At 32.1% G+C, this 23,232-nt stretch overlaps 1 protein-coding gene across 3 annotated transcripts in view; it reads right to left on the minus strand.

Moving 5' to 3' along the window:
- Positions 1 to 580: 580 nt before the first annotated feature.
- The window catches only part of LOC149776142 (cilia- and flagella-associated protein 69-like), a 64,950-nt gene continuing 42,298 nt past the window's right edge, over positions 581 to 23,232 (minus strand). Inside the window, exons 16-25 of one of the 3 annotated variants that reach the window (XM_089942429.1) lie at positions 18,928 to 19,120; positions 17,632 to 17,769; positions 16,345 to 16,421; positions 13,910 to 14,107; positions 11,910 to 11,996; positions 10,497 to 10,561; positions 9,482 to 9,524; positions 6,488 to 6,614; positions 2,691 to 2,753; positions 581 to 1,372 (exon numbers count right to left, since the gene is read on the minus strand). In XM_089942429.1, the coding sequence (XP_089798555.1) occupies positions 2,701 to 2,753; positions 6,488 to 6,614; positions 9,482 to 9,524; positions 10,497 to 10,561; positions 11,910 to 11,996; positions 13,910 to 14,107; positions 16,345 to 16,421; positions 17,632 to 17,769; positions 18,928 to 19,120 (981 nt within the window). In that variant the 3' untranslated portion in view covers positions 581 to 1,372; positions 2,691 to 2,700. The remainder of the gene's footprint in view (positions 1,373 to 2,690; positions 2,754 to 6,487; positions 6,615 to 9,481; positions 9,525 to 10,496; positions 10,562 to 11,909; positions 11,997 to 13,909; positions 14,108 to 16,344; positions 16,422 to 17,631; positions 17,770 to 18,927; positions 19,121 to 23,232) is intronic. The other 2 variants (XM_089942431.1, XM_089942430.1) reach the window with 2 other exon arrangements.

The following is a 23,232-nucleotide window of genomic DNA, read 5'->3' on the forward strand; positions in this document are numbered from 1 at the left end:
CTGTTATGTTACTGAGTTTGTATAGGAGCCTTTCATCATATGTATTGGTGTACTGGTATGTTATTGAGTTTGTTATGGAAGGCTTTCATTGTATGTAATGGTGTACTGTTATATTATTGAATTTGTATAGAAGCCTTTCATCTTATGTATTGGTGTACTGGTATGTTATTGAGTTTGTATAGAATCCTTTCATCATATGTATTGGTGTACTGGTATGTTATTGAGTTTGTTATGGAAGGCTTTCATTGTATGTAATGGTGTACTGTTATATTATTGAATTTGTATAGAAGCCTTTCATCTTATGTATTGGTGTACTGGTATGTTATTGAGTTTGTATAGGAGCCTTTCATCATATGTATTGGTGTACTGGTATGTTATTGAGTTTGTTATGGAAGGCTTTCATTGTATGTAATGGTGTACTGTTATTATATTGAGTTTGTATAGAATCCTTTCATCATATGTATTGGTGTACTGGTATGTTATTGAGTTTGTTATGGAAGGCTTTCATTGTATGTAGTGGTGTACTGGTAAGCAATATGATTATGACATGTACTTTCAAACAATCAAAAATGTAACTGAATATTATTTACATCTTTATTTCCTATTTACAGGTAATGTATACATACAAAATATTAATTACAGGCATGAGCATGAAACATATATCAACAAATAAAACATCAAAAATTAAAGAAACAAACATGTACAATTTTTGATATTTATCACAGTCAATAAATCAATTTTAGGTATGTACAGTTTGTATAATGGATTCAATAATCATCACATGTACTTAGAAAAAACCAAATGTAAGTTTTACTTATTTAGATATACGACTGCTTTGGTGCATGCATTATTGTCATAAAATTCTCAAATTCCACTGAGGGGTTAAAGACTGACTTCATACATGTATAGATAGTTGAAATATAATTTTTCACATGAATATGCCAGTGACTATTATTCCATCAACTAAATGTAATCGGTTGGGAAAATAATTTCTGGAAGAAATACACCGTACCAGCAGCATAGCCTTGGAGATGAAAATCCATAAAAGTGAGGATCTGAAATGTAATCAAAGTAATTCAGTATATCAACACTGAAAACACTCCTAAGTAAATATCCATTGTCTTGTATTGAAAACTCAACTGGTACCTTCAATATTTCCTCCCACTATGTAATTGTTTCTAGGAAACCACTTTGCAGAGAAAAACTCTCTTTTTGTCTTTATAAGAATTAATTCAAACTAAATAAAGTATTTCATTTTCCTGGCAGTAGACACAAAATGCATGATCCCAATTCTCTCTACTTGTCACCTCAGGAACTAGTTGTAATGAAAAATCCATCCTTTCATGTCAAATGATCTGCACTTTACCTTATTCTGAAATGAAAGTAAAAGAAGAATAAATATTCTTATAAACACTTTAATTGCCAAGTATTAAAACTCACTTGGAATGACATTTGCCTCCCTTTATTGTATGAACATATATCTTTGCATCATAATTAACTCTAACAGTACCAAATGCACTTGTGTATCAACTGGACCCATCTGCAGACATGACAGATTCTGATCTCCCATTGCATAGGCAACATGCTGATCTAGGTCTATGTGTTCTAGTGATTAGTCCTAATGAACTGCACCGACCCAGATCTCATTATGTATTATGGCAGATATAACTCTATGCAGTTTGTAATTGGATCTGAGATGCATACAAATATATGTGGTACACAGTGACATGCATACAAATATACATGGTATACAGTGACATGCATACAAATATACATGGTATACAGTGACATGCATACAAATATACATGGTATACAGTGACATGCATACAAATATACATGGTATACAGTGACAAGCATACAAATATACATGGTATACAGTGACATCCATACAAATATACATGGTATACAGTGACATGCATACAAATATACATGGTATACAGTGACATCCATACAAATATACGTGGTATACAGTGACATGCATACAAACATACGTGGTTGTTATAAGTATGATTTCACTCTCAGTGCCTGTATTAGATTCTAGCAGATTCTAGCTGTTGGTAGTGACAGCTGGCCAGAACATTAATCCCAGCATTCTGGATATTTGATACCAAAGACTGTCAACAGGTTCCATTCTGTTGTTTATCTTCCTATTGCTAACTGACCTAGACCAGTTCATGCCCTTGGATAAGGCACAAATGTTAAATTAATTAAGATCCCTTATCTCTAACACTTACTAAAACAAGAACAAAGTGGTAGAGCAGGCAGCTTTTAGTGGGGCTTGGTATTGTAAGCAACACTAGTTTTTAGTTTTTTTTGAAGATTTTAGCTTTATTTTACATAAAGTTGTAGGAACCTTATTTGGAGTTTGTGTCTTTGAACCCAAATGTAACAGTGGTATACAGTGATACACATACAAATATATGTGGTATACAGTGACATGCATACAAATATACATGGTATACAGTGACAGGCATACAAATATACATGGTATACAGTGACATGCATACAAATATACATGGTATACAGTGACATGTATACAAATATACATGGTATACAGTGACATGCATACAAATATACATGGTCTACAGTGACATCCATACAAATATACATGGTATACAGTGACAGGCATACAAATATACCTGGTATACAGTGACAAAATGTGCCTCTATAATGACCAAAAATATAATTACTGGACAGGTGTTATGCTAGGTTAAATTGTTGTCTTACATCTGGATCTGAAGACTCTTCAATAACTGCCAAATAAAGTAAAGAATTTCCATATTCCCTCACTAACTGGTGACTACAAATAATTACAACACATTTCACGTAAATCTGTTCAAATTTGCCTCAGAAATTCTTTGATGCAGTGAAACAATGTTAATGTGTTCTTCAATACATGAATTTACGTACTGATAACATACTTTTTCCCAAAATATATGAATTTACATACTGATGACATGACCACATGACCTTTTCTCTAATGCATGAATTTACATACTGATGACAGGACCTTTTCTCTAATAAATGAATTTACATACTGATGACAGGACCTTTTCTCTAAAACATGAATTTACATACAGATGACATGACCTTTTCTCTGATACATGAATTTACATCCTGATGACAGGACCTTTTCTCTGATACATGAACTTACATACTGATGACATGACCTTTTCTCTGATACATGAATTTACATCCTGATGACAGGACCTTTTCTCTGATACATGAACTTACATACTGATGACAGGACCTTTTCTCTGATACATGAACTTACATACTGATGACAGGACCTTTTCTCTGATACATGAATTTACATCCTGATGACAGGACCTTTTCTCTGATACATGAACTTACATACTGATGACAGGACCTTTTCTCTGATACATGAATTTACATCCTGATGACAAGACCTTTTCTCTGATACATGAACTTACATACTGATGACATGACCTTTTCTCTGATACATGAACTTACATACTGATGACAGGACCTTTTCTCTGATACATGAACTTACATACTGATGACAAGACCTTTTCTCTGATACATGAATTTACATCCTGATGACAGGACCTTTTCTCTGATACATGAATTTACATTCTGATGACAGGACCTTTTCTCTGATACATGAATTTACATCCTGATGACAGGACCTTTTCTCTGATACATGAATTTACATCCTGATGACAGGACCTTTTCTCTGATACATGAACTTACATACTGATGACGTGACCTTTTCTCTGATACATGAACTTACATACTGATGACAGGACCTTTTCTCTGATACATGAATTTACATCCTGATGACAGGACCTTTTCTCTGATACAAGAATTTACATTCTGATGACAGGACCTTTTCTCTGATACATGAATTTACATCCTGATGACAGGACCTTTTCTCTAAAACATGAATTTACATCCTGATGACAGGACCTTTTCTCTGATACATGAACTTACATACTGATTAGAAGACCTTTTCTCTAAAACATGAATTTACATACTGATGACAGGACCTTTTCTCTGATACATGAATTTACATCCTGATGACAGAATCTTTTCTCTGATACATGAATTTACATACTGATGACAGGACCTTTTCTCTGATACATGAATTTACATCCTGATGACAGGACCTTTTCTCTGATACATGAACTTACATACTGATGACAGGACCTTTTCTCTAAAACATGAATTTACATCCTGATGACAGGACCTTTTCTCTGATACATGAATTTACATCCTGATGACAGGACCTTTTCTCTGATACATGAACTTACATACTGATGACATGACCTTTTCTCTAATGCATGAATTTACATACTGATGACATGACCTTTTCTCTAAAACATGAATTTACATCCTGATGACAGGACCTTTTCTCTGATACATGAATTTACATCCTGATGACAGGACCTTTTCTCTGATACATGAACTTACATACTGATGACATGACCTTTTCTCTAATGCATGAATTTACATACTGATGACATGACCTTTTCTCTAAAACATGAATTTACATCCTGATGACAGGACCTTTTCTCTGATACATGAATTTACATCCTAATGACAGGACCTTTTCTCTGATACATGAACTTACATACTGATGACATGACCTTTTCTCTGATACATGAATTTACATACTGATGACATGACCTTTTCTCTAATGCATGAATTTACATACTGATGACAGGACCTTTTCTCTAATAAATGAATTTACATACTGATGACAGGACCTTTTCTCTAAAACATGAATTTACATCCTGATGACAGGACCTTTTCTCTGATACATGAATTTACATTCTGATGACAGGACCTTTTCTCTAATACATGAACTTACATACTGATGACATGACCTTTTCTCTGATACATGAATTTACATACTGATGACAGGACCTTTTCTCTAAAACATGAATTTACATCCTGATGACAGGACCTTTTCTCTGATACATGAATTTACATTCTGATGACAGGACCTTTTCTCTAATACATGAACTTACATACTGATGACATGACCTTTTCTCTGATACATGAATTTACATACTGATGACATGACCTTTTCTCTGATACATGAATTTACATTCTGATGACAGGACCTTTTCTCTGATACATGAATTTACATACTGATGACATGACCTTTTCTCTAAAACATGAAGTTGCATCCCGATGACATGACCTTTTCTCTGATACATGAATTTACATACTGATGACAGGACCTTTTCTCTAAAACATGAATTTACATCCTGATGACAGGACCTTTTCTCTGATACATGAATTTACATTCTGATGACAGGACCTTTTCTCTAATACATGAACTTACATACTGATGACATGACCTTTTCTCTGATACATGAATTTACATACTGATGACATGACCTTTTCTCTGATACATGAATTTACATTCTGATGACAGGACCTTTTCTCTGATACATGAATTTACATACTGATGACATGACCTTTTCTCTAAAACATGAAGTTGCATCCCGATGACAGGACCTTTTCTCTGATACATGAATTTACATACTGATGACAGGACCTTTTCTCTAAACCATGAATTTACATCCTGATTACAGGACCTTTTCTCTAATGCATGAATTTACATACTGATGACATGACCTTTTCTCTAAAACATGAAGTTGCAACCTGATGACAGGACCTTTTCTCTAATACATGAATGCATGTGATGACAGGACCTTTTCTTTAAAACATGAATTTACATCCTGATGACATGATTTTTTCCCTAAAACATGAATTTACATACTGATGACATGACCTTTTCCCTAAAACATGAATTTACATACTGATGACAGGACCTTTTCTTTGATACATGAATTTACATCCTGATGACAGGACCTTTTCTTTAATACACGAGTTTACACCCTGATGACAGGACCTTTTCTCTAATGCATGAATTTGCATCCTGATGAAAGAAATTTTTTTCTAATGCATGAATTTACATCCTGATGACAGGACCTTTTCTCTAAAACATGAATTTACATACAGATGACATGACCTTTTCTTTAAAACATGAATTTACATCCTGATGACAGGACCTTTTCTCTAAAACATGAATTTACATACAAATGACATGACCTTTTCTTTAAAACATGAATTTACATCCTCATGACAGGACCTTTTCTCTAAAACATGAATTTACATACAGATGACATGACCTTTTCTTTAAAACATGAATTTACATCCTGATGACAGGAAATTTTCTCTAATACATGAATTTACATACAGATGACATGACCTTTTCTCTAATATATAAATTGTATTGCCCTTTGCAACACATATTGACAATTACATATATATGATGACAGCTGTGTCTTGCCCTTTGAAGCACATATTAAAAGCAAGAACCTATAAGTTTGTGGGTCATGAATGCCCCACCACAGTGCTTAAAATGACTTGAATGCAAAACTTAGCCAAGGCAAAACTGATGGACAAAGGTAGTACTGCACAGCAAAATTTAACAGGGAATTTTTTGTACCTGTAGGCTTACGTTTAATAACTCTCCGCTCCCTGATGGTTCCCTTTGCAGTGTCATATCTGGCCAGTGGACCCCCAGTTAAGCTAACTGGGGTACTATCCACCATAACTGTCTTGCCCCCAAATGTCTGGAAGAAACATTGTATGCAATATATTCTATCTGCATACACACTCATCAAAATAATTTCCATACATTTTATATTTAAACAAATTCATTAGATATAATACTTTTCTACTTAGTATGCAAGCATCATCATTTTAGTTCCTTCATTGTTGTAATGCATTGTGAATCTTGGCTAGTGAGTACATGCTTCTATGCATTGACTTCTGATAGTCCACTGCATAGTGAGTGCATGCTTCTATGCATTGACTTCTGATAGTCCACTGCATAGTGAGTGCATGCTTCTATGCATTGACTTCTGATAGTCCACTGCATAGTGAGTGCATGCTTCTATGCACTGACTTCTGATAGTCCACTGCATAGTGAGTGCATGTTTCTATGAAATGACTTCTGATAGTCCACTGCATGTTTTTCTTTCTATGTTTTCACTAATGCCCACAGATACAAGTACATGAGATAACTACTATAACTACTAATACTGCTATTAAAAACGTCAATAATAATAATAATAATAATAATAATGATAATGTGAATTCATTACTTTTAGTGGTGTACTAATATTCATGGATATCATGGTTTCTACACACCATAAATGTAAAGACACAACAAATAATGATTCTTCTGTGGAAACAAAAGAACCATTCATCATTCATGAAAGTACTGATGAAAATATGACAAATTTATTTGGCTGCCCCCTGGTTTTATCATGAGAGAGATACTGTAATCATGTGAGTTTTATGTGAGTATGTATGCATCAATGCATGCTCACACTAAAAATGAGATGACTTTCATTTGTGAATTTCCAGTAAGAAGAAAGATATAAAATTTGAACAATAACTGAAATATGTTTTAAATGTGTAATAAAAATCAAGGTATTGGAAGTTTATCTCTAAAATACAAAAAGTGTCCTCTAGAATCACTGGAGAAAAAGTTTAAAATTGGTGCAAAGAATTCACAGATAATCCCCAAAAAGGGGGAGGGGAATCAGTGCACAGTCTTAAACTGGTTGCTACCTTTCTCCTCTTCCATCAGTATTATATGAGCTTCATCCACCATTTTCCATCAATGCCAATCACACCAAAAAAATCATCCACCATTTTCCATCAATGCCAATCACAACAAAAAAATTTGGACTAGTAAAGCTCAAAAAATATTTGTTCTATTTAAAACAAAAAAAGTCAAAAGAAAATACTTTAAAAAGAAGTAAATCCCAAATATACTAAATAATATACATGAAGGAAAAAAGTACATCACTGATAAATTCATACATCCTTTGATTGCATTCTTTAAATGGTCTTTATAAAAAAAATCAAAATTAATGTAGATCTATGTATTATTTCTAAATAAATAGAAGTAGACACACTGACATAAATCCTCAATATTCACAAAACTAGTTTTATCTATTTTGAACATATAGTGCTCATACAGTGCAAAGTGATAAATCAAAGTACATTACTGAATTTAAATACTGGCCACTTATTAAGACAAACCAGCATCTCAGTGCAGGATAAAAATAACATTTGAAATTCATATTAAGATGTCTGCTGGTTTTTAGCCATCAATTGACTCCTAAATATCAAGCTTTCATTGCCTATGATGCAGTGGGATGAGCAATAGTTTCAATTGTTTGTCTCGTCAATGTATGCTGATTAATGAACACACTGCTGGCAAAAACTCCACATGAAGCAATAGTTTCAATTGTTTGTCTCGTCAATGCATGCTGATTAATGAACACACTGCTGCCATAAACTCCACATGAAGCAATAGTTTCAATTGTTTGTCTTGTCAATGTATGCTGATTAATGAACACACTGCTGGCATAAACTCCAAATGAAGCATTTGTTTCAATTGTTTGTCTTGTCAATGTATGTTGATTAATGAACACACTGCTGGCATAAACTCCACATGAAGCAACAACTTTTGGAAACATTTTTCAGTGTAGTTGGGAGATTATTATTTACAATGTGAGATATCTCAGGTATGCACCCTGACACATCACTCAGGTATGCACCCTGACACATCACTCAGGTATGCACCCTGACACATCACTGAGATATGCACCCTGACACATCACTCAGGTATGCACCCTGACACATCACTCAGGTATGCACCCAGACACATCACTCAGGTATGCACCCAGACACATCACTGAGGTATGCACCCTGACACATCACTCAGGTATGCACCCAGACACATCACTCAGGTATGCACCCAGACACATCACTGAGGTATGCACCCTGACACATCACTCAGGTATGCACCCAGACACATCACTCAGGTATGCACCCAGACACATCACTCAGGTATGCACCCAGACACATCACTCAGGTATGCACCCTGACACATCACTCAGGTATGCACCCAGACACATCACTCAGGTATGCACCCTGACACATCACTCAGGTATGCACCCAGACACATCACTCAGGTATGCACCCTGACACATCACTCAGGTATGCATCCTGACACATCACTGAGATATGCACCCAGACACATCACTGAGATATGCACCCAGACACATCATTGAGATATGCACCCAGACACATCACTGAGATATGCATCCAGACACATCACTGAGATATGCACCCAGACACATCACTGAGATATGCACCCAGGCACATCACTCAGGTATGCACCCTGACACATCACTCAGGTATGCACCCTGACACATCATGCAAAAAGAGTGATGTTCTCATAGTGTGACTTTGCATAAAATACCTAATGATCTTGGAAACACTAAAAACACCTGCACTCAAACAGTACATGCATTTCCAATGTTTAAACTCGTCCAACATAAAATTATGTCAAACCTGCATGTTAATTATGAATGAACTATTATTACTACATCTGTGAATTAACTAATTATAAACTTACAGTGGTCTTCAAATTTGGAAGGTCTGTGCTGTGAAAAGTTTCTCTGCAAAACAGAACAAATATTTTCATAACCAAAAAAAATACATCCATCCATCTATCTCTGTCAGTGTTTCCATCCATACATCTATCCACATAACTGTAATACTTCCTGAGTACCAGACTATGAGAGTTGACAAAATAGTCTACGAAATCGTAGTAAATTCTGTTAGATCTAACCTTTTTAAAAGTTATGCATGCAAGTACCTTTAAATATAAAATAAAACAAAAAGTGTTCATTGTGTTTACATTTACCATATATGTAAATGTCTTGAATATGCACACAATCATGGCTGAATTGCTATTTAATATGTTCTATTTACATGTATTTCACTAAGGTAACATCTGCAAGGTCCTTTGATTCAGAATATATGGGGAAACAACTTTGCTGAACAAATGTCTTGTTCTGTGGGAAAATTGACTCATAGGGTGGGAGTGTAAGATGATCCAAAATTCTGAGATTTTTTTCACACTGTGAAATGGTACAGGTATGCACCTAATTATTCATTTTGTTGCCACTCAGAAAGAGTTAAAATATTTATTGAAGACAAGTTAAAATAGTTATTGAAGACAAGAGTTAAAATATTTATTGAAGACAAGTCAAAATATTATTGAAGACAAGTTAAAATATTTATTGAATAAAAGTTAAAATATTTATTGAAGACAAGATAAAAAATTTATTGAAGACAATAATTAAAATATTTATTAAAAACAAGTTAAATTAGTTATTGAAAACAAGTTAAGACATTTATTGAAGACAAGTTAAAATATTTACTGAATACAAGTTGAAATATTTATTGAAAACAAGTTAAAATATTTATTGAATAAAAGTTAAAATATTTACTGAAGACAAGTTAAAATATTTATTGAAAACAAGTAAAAATATTTATTGAAAACAAGTTAAAGATGTAAGAGCATCAAGCAGATGCTTAGATATAAAAAACTAGACACACGTAACTAGAAAACCGGTTTAACTTACAACTCTTTATATTTGGAGTTTATCCGTGAGGCCTCGATGGAGAGTTCTTGTCTTTCTTTGGCAGCCTGAAAAAAATAAAAATATGAATGGAATTTGTTTTTAGTAAGTCATCTCAGTAAGGGACAGTGCAAGCTATCTGTCAGCAGTGTGCTTGCACAGACAGCTTTCTTCAGAGGTGTGCCAAATCAGAGAAAAAAGGGGCACAAAAATGTGATAAGGGAGCTAAACCTTTCCTTTTTCTTCATGTGAAAATCTTTTCATTGAATCATAACTTACATCAATATCACGGGAAATTTCATATCGTGAAATATTTTAATGATGGGGGTTAGGCACCAAATGTCTGTTTCGCACAGGGCGCCACATAGTATTGCACTGTCCCTGTCTCGGTGAACCTTAGATATATCACTTAAATGTTTTTTACTGCAGTTTACTTTTAATTAAATAACACAGTGTACTATGGCTCCCAACTATCGTGTTATAGTGGGGTCACACTGTTCTATGGCTCCCAACTATTGTGTTATAGCGGGGTCACACTGTACTGTGGCTCCCAACTATCGTGTTATAGCGGGGTCACACTGTACTGTACCCAAAATGACAACATCCTTTACATTCATGAAATAAATATTCCTTGTTGAAGATGAAATTTCCAGTCATGTAAATTTATTTTTAATACAGAATAATTCTAATGTTTGAACAATAATGACAAGATGTCTGTGTGGGATAACTTTTAATTTATTTGAAAAGATAAAAAAAAATGCTGGACATAGGGTGACTTAAGAGTTTCAAAATTTGAGCTTCAAACTGCCAGACATACACATTTCAGCTTACATATGCATTTTTCAAGGACTACTGAGTATTTTCAACCACTTTTCAAGTACAATCTGGAGCTGACCTCAAACTGAAGCACTTTTTAAGGTAGTCACCAAAATATTTTCAAGACTGTGTGACTCCTGAAACACCAATTCCAGTAATCTAACACTAAATCTGGACAAGAACGTATATTAAGTGAAATCAATTTTTAAGTAAGTCCAATTTCATGAGAGTTAGCATGTGGTAAAGTATTTCTATAAGTCCAAATAATCATAAAATCCATATATTGTTTAAAGTCCAAATAATCATAAAATCCATATATTGTTTAAAGTCCAAATAATCATAAAATCCATATATTGTTTAAAGTCCAAATAATCATAAAATCCATATATTGTTTAAAGTCCAAATAATCATAAAATCCATATATTGTTTATGGTCCTGGCTGAAATTTGGTTTTAACAAATGCCACTCTTCATTTGGAGTTTGTTTCAAACCATGTCAATAGTATTTCATTAAACAGTACATAAAAGTGTGTTTAGACATATTCAAAGACTACTGTAAATGTATGATAGGGACAAAGTGATATAAGTGTTCGACATTTACCTTCAAGAGTGAGTAGTTTGATGTTCTGGCCACATATTCAGTGAAATCATTAAGAGCCTTCTCCTTCTGTCTGTAATTCTCTCGGATCTGAAAGAAATCAGGAATATCTTCAACTTTGGAAGGAAATTGTCATCTCTGAAAAATTATTTTCTCCAAGAATATACATTATGTTAAGATTAAGATTCCATTAACCGCAAATTTCAGTCCTTGTAACAGATGACATTTTGTCTGCAGGGTCCTTACCTTACCTATGAGAATGAGGTTAATCTCATATGTATAGCATTCAGCCGAAGTTTTGTTCTGGCAAGATATAATCCAAATTGGAATCACCCCCCCCACCGCATGCAGTCTGTCGATTTTAGTATTCTTATATACTACCCATCGTTTAAAACACTCATTGGAAAGAGAGAAACCATCTCACATTAACAAGGAGCAGTGTAGAGAAACTTACTACTTTGATTAAAGTTTACTTTATCTTAAAAATGAGGCATTCACATGGAAATAAAAAATATCACAATCACTGACTTTTATGTTACATTTATACAATACCACTGTAAATCCCAAACAGGTATATATAAAAATAATTCTGAATTGATTTTTTCTTCTTTTTTCTCATTACATTTGGTTTTTAGCCTTCTGAGGCCATGAGAAAAGATAAAACTTGGACAGTGTGCAAGTATCAAAAGTAATTCATTATGGTCATTGGATGTTTTAGTCCTGAATTCAAAAGTCTTTAATGTTTTACATGTAGACTAACTCTTCAACATTAAGTCTTTAATGTATTACATGTTGACTAACTCTTCAACATTAAGTCTTTAATGTATTACATGTTGACTAACTCTTCAACATTAAGTCTTTAATGTTTTACATGTTGACTAACTCTTCAACATTAAGTCTTTAATGTTTTACATGTTGACTAACTCTTCAATATTAAGTCTTTAATGTATTACATGTTGACTAACTCTTCAACATTAAGTCTTCAATGTTGACTAACTCTTCAGCATTAGGTCTTCAATGTTTTACATGTTGACTAACTCTTCAACATTAAGTCTTCAATGTTTTACATGTTGACTAACTCTTCAAAATTAAGTCTTTAATGTATTACATGTTGACTAACTTTTGTTTGCATATGATGATGACACAGGGATTCAAAGTCTGAATGGCTCTTGTCAGACATTTTCCTCCCAAAAATTAACATGATGGCAAAATATGCATTAAATTTAATATAAAATCATTAAAATGAGACATAAAAAGTCTTTAAAAAACCAGAATATACTTAAATATTATATGCAGATGAAATTACATACCTTTGATTCCAACTTTGCCGTTGCTTCAGTTTTATAATTATGTTTATATGCCTCAACAGTTTTCTCTCAAATTATTTATCTATACAAATATGTGTTTTGCTTTTAGAAAACTATATAAGTTCACCCCACAATAGAATTTTATTCCAATATACTGTTTTTTAACAATGAATTATTAATTGACAAGCTGACTTACTACCTTGACAATACATAACTAATAGGACTATCAGGACAAGACCAACATTAAAGTTTTATTTCATCAGGTCCTAAAGCTAGTCTTAGCAGACAATAATAGAACTTATCTATTGTTGCAAGTATATTTTCTTTGTAATTTGGGCCTAGGTTACAAATATTTTGCTCTGATATGTGCTGACATATTCCACAAAATAAAGTAAAAGCTTCTGGTGAAAGGGACCAATGTATTGTCTACAGTACAGACTGAAGGTCACTTATTCAGTTTGAGTTTTTATTACTTCAGGCTCTATATTCTTACACCTTCTACGTTTTTTGGTTACAGAGTGGTTAAACAAATGAGAAAAACATGAGAATTTAAAACCTGCATGGGCACCTTATGTCCAATGTCCAACAAATCAAGTTGGTGAGTGGTCATTTGAGTTCATTTTTGCATTATGTCTGGTAAATAAGGGCATTATATGGCCATTTGGGGATTTTTGGATGACATATATATAAATTTACCTCTGCATAGAATTCCTGTTCATCAAGCACATCTTGGTTTTGTTGTGCCTCGAGAAGTTCTTGTTGTGTGCCTGCCACAATCTGTGCTCTTTCCTCAATGGCCCGAGATAAAGCCTCGATGGCCTCTTGATCAGGTGTTGTTGGGTGTACTTTTTCTTGTGCCAACTCCATTATGATCTCGGTCCAGACTTCTCCCATCTAAAATACGCATAACAAAGTCTGTGATGAAATTAAATCTAATTTCAAAACTTAATGTAGATTGTTTGAGAATGCTTTGTTACACTTTAAAATTACATTTAATAAACTCAAATGCAACCAGCAGATGCCAAAACTAATGGCTTAAGGTGATTCCTGAATGTAGACCTTACTCATGGGAACATGAGCTGATGAATAATGGAAGGATTTAAGGAAGGTATGAAGTGACTGGTTGAGAGACTGACTTACTGAATGAATGACTGATTTCAAGAATGAACAGGTTTTATTATAAAACATGTAGACAGTAGAAATTCTTCCACAGCTAACCTACTTCATGAAAAGTAAATTCTCTTATGCACTAAAGACTGGTATGATTACAAAAAACATGAGTGAAGCCTTTCATAAAAGTGGAATGAGATCTAGAATGTAGATAAAATATTTACTTTCTAGTGAAAACATACATCTCATACATACACATCTCTCAACAAATATCAAGTTTTGAAAATATAAGAATTTTCATCCCTTTTCTCTTGCTATCTATGGAAATATTTAAATGTTAAGATTAATGACAATATTCCTGAAGCTGATTAAATTCTTTCTTTAACAGACATACTTTACAGCCATCAATGTGAAAAAAGAATTGCTGCCTACATATGTGAAGCTTTCAACATTTAAATTCTTTCCATGACTGACCAACTTAATCATCACCAATCTCTCTCATGCACCACAGAAAGCAGAAGAGAAAACCATGAGTGGGGCCTTTCAGTTTTGTATGAGTAAGACAAAGATTGCAAACCAAACATCTGTTTGTTGTTGGTATAGTCTAACTCAACGACTAATGATGCAAAGTATATAATGCCAGAAAAGTGAATATTTTCCCAAATCCTGAGTGCCTGACATCATTATCAGCTTCCTAACAAAAACCTTCCATACTGGAAATTGAATTCCTCTTGCTTGAGAACCCTTTTCTTTTCATCCCTGAAAACTACTTTAGAAATAAATGTGACAGTGTTTTTGCTGAAGACTTCATCTTTTCTTCTGTACATTTTGTTTCAATATTCATGTGCACTCTGTTGGTGCCTAAGCTAATTAAAATTGGTAAGACATCTCTGTCAATCAATGAAATTGACTGTCTTATGATTCTTATAAATCCTGTGAAAAAAGATAAAAATTAGAGTCATTGGAGCAAGGGCACAGCCAATAATGAACCCTATATGGATGTAGAGGCATGCAGACAAAGGTAACACTATGTGCCTCAATTATATCTGTGGTGGGACATAGAACACAAACATATCTGTTGTGGGACATAGAACACAAACATATCTGTTGTGGGACATAGAAAACAAACATATCTGTGGTGGGACATAAAACACAAACATATCTGTTGTGGGACATAGAACATAAACATATCTGTGGTGGGACAGAACACAAACATATCTGTGGTGGGACATAAAACACAAACACATCTGTTGTGGGACATAGAACACAAACATATCTGTGGTGGGACATAGAACACAAACATATCTGTGGTGGGACATAAAACACAAACATATCTGTTGTGGGACATAGAACATAAACATAATTGTTGTGGGACATAGAACACAAACATATCTGTTGTGGGACATAGAACACAAACATATCTGTGGTGGGACATAGAATTTAAACATATCTGTGGTGGGACATAGAACACAAACATATCTGTTGTGGGACATAGAACACAAACATATATGTGGTGGGACATAGAACACAAACATATTTGTGGTGGGACAAAGAACACAAACATATCTGTGGTGGGACATAGAACATAAACATATCTGTGGTGGGACATAGAACACAAACATATCTGTGGTGTGACATAGAACACAAACATATCTGTGGTGTGACATAAAACACAAACATATCTGTGGTGTGACATAGAACATAAACATATCTGTGGTGGGACATAGAACATAAACATATCTGTGGTGGGACATAGAACATAAACATATCTGTGGTGGGACATAGAACATAAACATATCTGTGGTGGGACATAGAACACAAACATATCTGTGGCAGAGCATAAAAAGATTTTGAATTTATTATTGATCTTATATAGCCTAAAATCTTATGAGTTGTGTATCTGCATGCTTCATTCCAAGATACATTGTACCAAGACATCATCGCTGGAAAAAAAATGTTTAGAGCAATTTTCCATAACAAAGGTGATCTTAGCTGTGAGTGTACATGTATGTGTTACATACCTTAAAGTCAAGATATTTTTCAATCACTGTCAGAGTAATGTGATCTTCAATGGTCAGCCCTGGCAGGTCAGAGAAACCTGGAAAAAAATGTACAAAAATCAATCACACAGCAAGAAAATTTCTCATTTTTCATAATTCCTTTGCTTAATGTCACACACTTAACACGTTCCATATTGCCAATTCAGGAATTTTAAGTTCACACAAACTGGACCTACTTCTCAACAATAAGCATTATCTGTGAACTAAGTTTTTCATGTACCCTGTACATCGTTCATTTTGTTCCCTGGCTGTCCTGGAACATATTTGCAACTGAGTAGGATCAACCACTTACTAAAATTATGGTACTTGCAGATATTTATAACAGTGCTAAATTGGTCAAAGTGAATTGATGTGACACATGACTTTTAATTGATTACAAGGATGCAGCAAACACTTCTGTAAGTCACAGATCAAAACATGGTACTTAATTAGGTTCACATGTAAATGCTCACGGACTTGGTCATGATGGTTGAATGACTTTTCACATCTGAATACAAGCAGACATGTAATATTTATGATGACTATACTACTAAACCTAATTAAATGATAAAACTAAAATATGCATCACTTAAAATTTACCTGGAATTTATTTCTTAGAAGTGCTGCCACCTGTATGCATTCCTAACATTTGAACTGATTGAAATTTTGATGTATATCGTTATTAACAGTGCACTGAAACAAGTTTTTATAAAGAAAATTTAGCAAAATATGACTTATTAAAAGCTGTGAATTTCATGATGTTGATTCAAAATTTCCATGCACTAACCATTTTTTAAAACTATAAATGATCAACTGATCAAGGTTCACTTATCAATTTTGACAATTATTGTATTCATGCTCAACAAACAGTTTTGGTAAATGTTTTAAGAAAAATGGGATCCACACCAGCCCATACAATATTAGCGTTCCATGAGTTATCTCAGCACGCTATAATGAGGAAGCAGACAGATGACCTTACTTGGGTGTTCAATGAAAGTAAAACTGAACTGCTTCAAGAGTGTGGCATATATTCAAAAACCAGTGTTAAAAAATTAATGTCTGACAAACATAAGTTTTTAGACTTTATCATCATCAAACAGAAGACTATGCACTGTTAAATAATGTTTTTGTGTTCTATATCAAAGTGTGACATACAATCTGTATGACATTATGTTCAAAAACTAATAATGTTACATTAAAACAATATTATTAAAAGCAAGTATAAAATATTTTCATAAGAAGCTAGTGTTAATAATTAGTTTGTTTTACCTATCTTGCAAAATAGGGAGTAGATTTTTGCCCTCATGTTTTCTGAGACATCAACAATGGCCTGACTTGGGCAGCTGGCAGGAAGTGGGATAACTCCCTGTTCCTCCTGCAGAGTTCCCATCAGGGGTTTTCTGACATCTGAAATATCATGCAAAATTGTAGTTTGTGCATTCATTCTTTGATTCACTTGTATGCTTGGGCAAAACATACAACCTGTCAAAATAGGTCTACTCTGTTAAGAAAATCATCTGCAATTATTAGTCACATTTCAAATGTTCTTACATATGAACTTAAAATGTGAATATGATTCATTCTTTCATCTGAATTAAAATAGTGAATATACAAGAAACATTCATCTGTTTTAAAAAGCATAGTTTTAAGGTTCTTTCATTTTCTTAACACAGGACGGGGATGGTGGGTTGATGTAAACCATGTACAAGGGCATTTTGAGTTTCAGACTGCAGTGCATATCACCATATGCAAGGAAATTTTATTTTGAGTTTCAGATTGCAGAGCATATTTGGCTAATAATAATTCAAAGAACAACATAAATGTATGCCTTTTTCATTTGTATAAATAGATACCTCCAAGCATAAATATATGCCTCCATAATGTGTACAAATAGTTACCTCCATGCATAAGTATATGCCTTTTTTAATTGTACAGTTACCTCCATGCATAAATATATGCCTCTATAATGTGTACAAATAGTTACACCTCCATGCATAAATATATGCCTTTTTCATTTGTACAGTTACCTCCATGTATAAATATATGCCTCTATAATGTGCACAAATAGTTACCTCTATGCATAAATATATGCCTTTTTCATTTGTACAGTTACCTCCAAGCATAAAGATATGCCTCTATAATGTGTACAAATAGTTACATCTCCATGCATAAATATATGCCTTTTTCATTTGTACAGTTACCTCCATGTATAAATATATGCCTCTATAATGTGCACAAATAGTTACCTCTATGCATAAATATATGCATTTTTCATTTATACAGTTGCCTCCATGCATAAATATATGCCTCTATAATGTGTACAAATAGTTACCTCCATGCATAAATATATGCCTTTTTCATTTGTACAGTTACCTCCATGCATAAATATAAGCCTCTATAATGTGTACAAATATTTACCTCCATGCATAAATATATTCCTTTTTAATGTGTAAAAATAGTTACCTAATGTATAAATATGTCTTTTTAGTGTGTACAAATAGTTACCTATATTAAAATAAATGTTCTGAAATTGGAAATATTGCTTGATTTGAAATGCTAATTTACCTGCAATTGCTCCATTATGGTCCCTCTTGACTCCCATATCTCTCTCCTCATATCGGAAAATTTCACAAAACAGATGTGCTGCTGAGGTGTTCTCCTTGCTCCTCCATGTCAGCACATGGTGGACAGTTTTTGGATTTTCACATAAATCCAAAAGACAGCCTAGAATCAAATTGTGCATCCCTTTCGGACATTCCTATAAGAGCATAAAATTAATACATTCCTACAAGATCATACACTAAATATTCATAGCAGTGTATATCATAGCAACAAATCTATATATATTTCTAACTTACCCTTGTTCACAGTATTATCTTTTTTTCTGACCACCAAGACTCATATACCATGTGTAAACTTGATTTTTGAAATAAAACCAAGTACACAGTCAATGACTTATGGTATTCATGATTCAAACCATTGCAGTAAGTAGCATAGTTTGCTTTATTCATTGATTCTAATATATTTTATGTAAAATAAAAATGAATTACGTTCTATTTATTAAATAGGTTCACAGACTGTATTTTTCACTTATGTTGTTTGGTAATGTTTTCAGGTGTCACACTGTGTCAAATGATTTTTATGATATATTTTAATGGCACCAATATATGTACAACTTATGCAATATAAGTTATCACTTGTCATGTAATCTAACTCTGTTATGCAATTTAAATTATCACTTGTGTAATCCAGCTTTGTTATGCCAAAAAAGTTATCACATGTTGTGTAATCTAACTCTACTATGTAATAAAAGTTGTCATTTTCATAATTTAACTTTGTTATGCAGAAAAAGTTATCACATGTTGTGTAATCTAGCTTTAAGTTGATTCAATAACAGGCTAAATTAACATTAAGTTGAGAGAACAAGGAAACTTATTTATGAAAATACAGTGAAAGTGTAGACTGATTTCAACTGCAAAGCTTGAAGAACAAGTCCAAATATAATACCAATGGATAAAGTAAATCAAAGCTTGAAGAACAAGTCCAAAAATAATAAAAATAGATAAGGTAAATCAAAAACGTTTTGCAAGCATATTTTTCAGATTTATTAGACAAGTTAGTTTGCAAAGTTGATGTCCATTTTTATAACAACAAAGTTACAGATTGCAAGTAAATCACTCCTTCAATAACTTGCATCTGGATAAATCGCAAACCCACTTATAACACAGGCCAAGACATGATCCCATTTTTTAAACTAGAAAATACAAAACAAACTGACCCCTATTTGTCGATCATGAAGAAAATCAAAATTGGTAAAAGATACCTTGATATATTGCTTGTTATATCAAATAATGGCAGTTAGTACCCACGAAGGCAGTCATATATTTTGTTAAATTCTGTTACCAAACAACATGCAAAGTATAGTATAAATAACAATATTCAAGAAACATGTCTATCAATGGAAATGTCACTAATATCTACTGGTGGCAACACTTTAATAAATAAATACCAATTAATTAAGTTTTGTCAAGTAAAATGCATGACTGAGTTTTAATTTTGGTTACAGAGTAATCATCATAAATTCAAATGTCTTTTTACCATCACAGTATTTCTGTACCAACATAATTAAGTGCTGACAGAGCTTTGATTTCCAGCTCATGGAAGTATTCGTTTGTTACGTTTACTTAAAAGAAGGCCAGCTTTGTAGTATCATGTTAATTATGTCTTTGTATCAAATCAAATAAATATGGCAGAATAAAAGAAAAGCTAAAAGGTACGCATATCCTTTCTACATCATATCGACTCATTTAAATTGATCACTAACACTGTTATTAATATTATTATGTAATTTAATTAAACTACCTTAATTTAGTCTACTCATTCACAAGTGTGAGCAAAAGTGCCATGGGAACCAAGCAAAATGGGTACTTGGTGAATAAACATTTCTATTTCACAAACAGAAAAGCAAGTTCCAGAGTTTGTAGTGATCTTAAAATTCTTGAATTAGCACCGAGAGATTTCCTCAAGGATGAGAGTAAGTTTCACTATTGCCTGCACTGAAATCACTGAATCAATATTTTAATAAAAAGTTTTGACATTGTCAGTTCTTTCACAAAATAAATGTCCCTAATTTATAAAAAAAAAAAGAAGGAATCTTGTTTTGTTGTGAATGAACAGCAGCAAAAAGCAGTGACAGAATACAAAATGTTTTTATGTACATGTGTTGGTTGTTTAAAACTCCTGAAGTAATGTTCTTAGTGATCTGTTGGATGTTGAGTATCTTGAAAATAAAGGTAATTTATATATAAAAGTGATAAACTTTTGGATGTTGAGTATCTTGAAAATAAAGGTAATTTATATATAAAAGTGATAAACTTTTGGAGATTGAGTATCTTGAAAATAAAAGTAATTTATATATAAAAGTGATAAACTTTTGGAGATTGAGTATCTTGAAAATAAAGGTAATTTATATAAAAGTGATAAACTTTTGGAGATTGAATATCTTGAAAATAAAGGTAATTTATATATAAAAGTGATAAACTTTTGGAGATTGAGTATCTTGAAAATAAAGGTAATTTATATATAAAAGTGATAAACTTTTGGAGATTGAGTATCTTGAAAATAAAGGTAATTTATATATAAAAGTGATAAACTTTTGGAGATTGAATATCTTGAAAATAAAGGTAATTTATATATAAAAGTGATAAACTTTTGGAGATTGAATATCTTGAAAATAAAGGTAATTTATATATAAAAGTGATAAACTTTTGGATGTTGAGTATCTTGAAAATAAAGGTAATTTATATATAAAAGTGATAAACTTTTGGAGATTGAGTATCTTGAAAATAAAAGTAATTTATATATAAAAGTGATAAACTTTTGGAGATTGAGTATCTTGAAAATAAAGGTAATTTATATAAAAGTGATAAACTTTTGGAGATTGAATATCTTGAAAATAAAGGTAATTTATATATAAAAGTGATAAACTTTTGGAGATTGAGTATCTTGAAAATAAAGGTAATTTATATATAAAAGTGATAAACTTTTGGAGATTGAGTATCTTGAAAATAAAGGTAATTTATATATAAAAGTGATAAACTTTTGGAGATTGAATATCTTGAAAATAAAGGTAATTTATATATAAAAGTGATAAACTTTTGGATGTTGAGTATCTTGAAAATAAAGGTAATTTATATATAAAAGTGATAAACTTTTGGAGATTGAATATCTTGAAAATAAAGGTAATTTATATATAAAAGTGATAAACTTTTGGAGAATGAGTATCTTGAAAATAAAGGTAATTTATATATAAAAGTGATAAACTTTTGGAGATTGAATATCTTGAAAATAAAGGTAATTTATATATAAAAGTGATAAACTTTTGGATGTTGAGTATCTTGAAAATAAAGGTAATTTATATATAAAAGTGATAAACTTTTGGAGATTGAGTATCTTGAAAATAAAAGTAATTTATATATAAAAGTGATAAACTTTTGGAGATTGAGTATCTTGAAAATAAAGGTAATTTATATATAAAAGTGATAAACTTTTGGAGATTGAGTATCTTGAAAATAAAGGTAATTTATATATAAAAGTGATAAACTTTTGGAGATTGAATATCTTGAAAATAAAGGTAATTTATATATAAAAGTGATAAACTTTTGGAGATTGAGTATCTTGAAAATAAAGGTAATTTATATATAAAAGTGATAAACTTTTGGATGTTGAGTATCTTGAAAATAAAGGTAATTTATATATAAAAGTGATAAACTTTTGGAGAATGAGTATCTTGAAAATAAAGGTAATTTATATATAAAAGTGATAAACTTTTGGAGATTGAGTATCTTGAAAATAAAGGTAATTTATATAAAAGTGATAAACTTTTGGATGTTGAGTATCTTGAAAATAAAGGTAATTTATATATAAAAGTGATAAACTTTTGGAGATTGAGTATCTTGAAAATAAAAGTAATTTATATATAAAAGTGATAAACTTTTGGAGATTGAATATCTTGAAAATAAAGGTAATTTATATAAAAGTGATAAACTTTTGGATGTTGAGTATCTTGAAAATAAAGGTAATTTATATATAAAAGTGATAAACTTTTGGAGATTGAGTATCTTGAAAATAAAGGTAATTTATATATAAAAGTGATAAACTTTTGGAGATTGAATATCTTGAAAATAAAGGTAATTTATATATAAAAGTGATAAACTTTTGGATGTTGAGTATCTTGAAAATAAAGGTAATTTATATATAAAAGTGATAAACTTTTGGAGATTGAGTATCTTGAAAATAAAAGTAATTTATATATAAAAGTGATAAACTTTTGGAGATTGAGTATCTTGAAAATAAAGGTAATTTATATAT

Source organism: Sinohyriopsis cumingii, chromosome 18 (assembly GCF_028554795.1).
Source record: "Sinohyriopsis cumingii isolate HCF-2022 chromosome 18, ASM2855479v2, whole genome shotgun sequence".
Taxonomy (NCBI): domain Eukaryota; kingdom Metazoa; phylum Mollusca; class Bivalvia; order Unionida; family Unionidae; genus Sinohyriopsis; species Sinohyriopsis cumingii.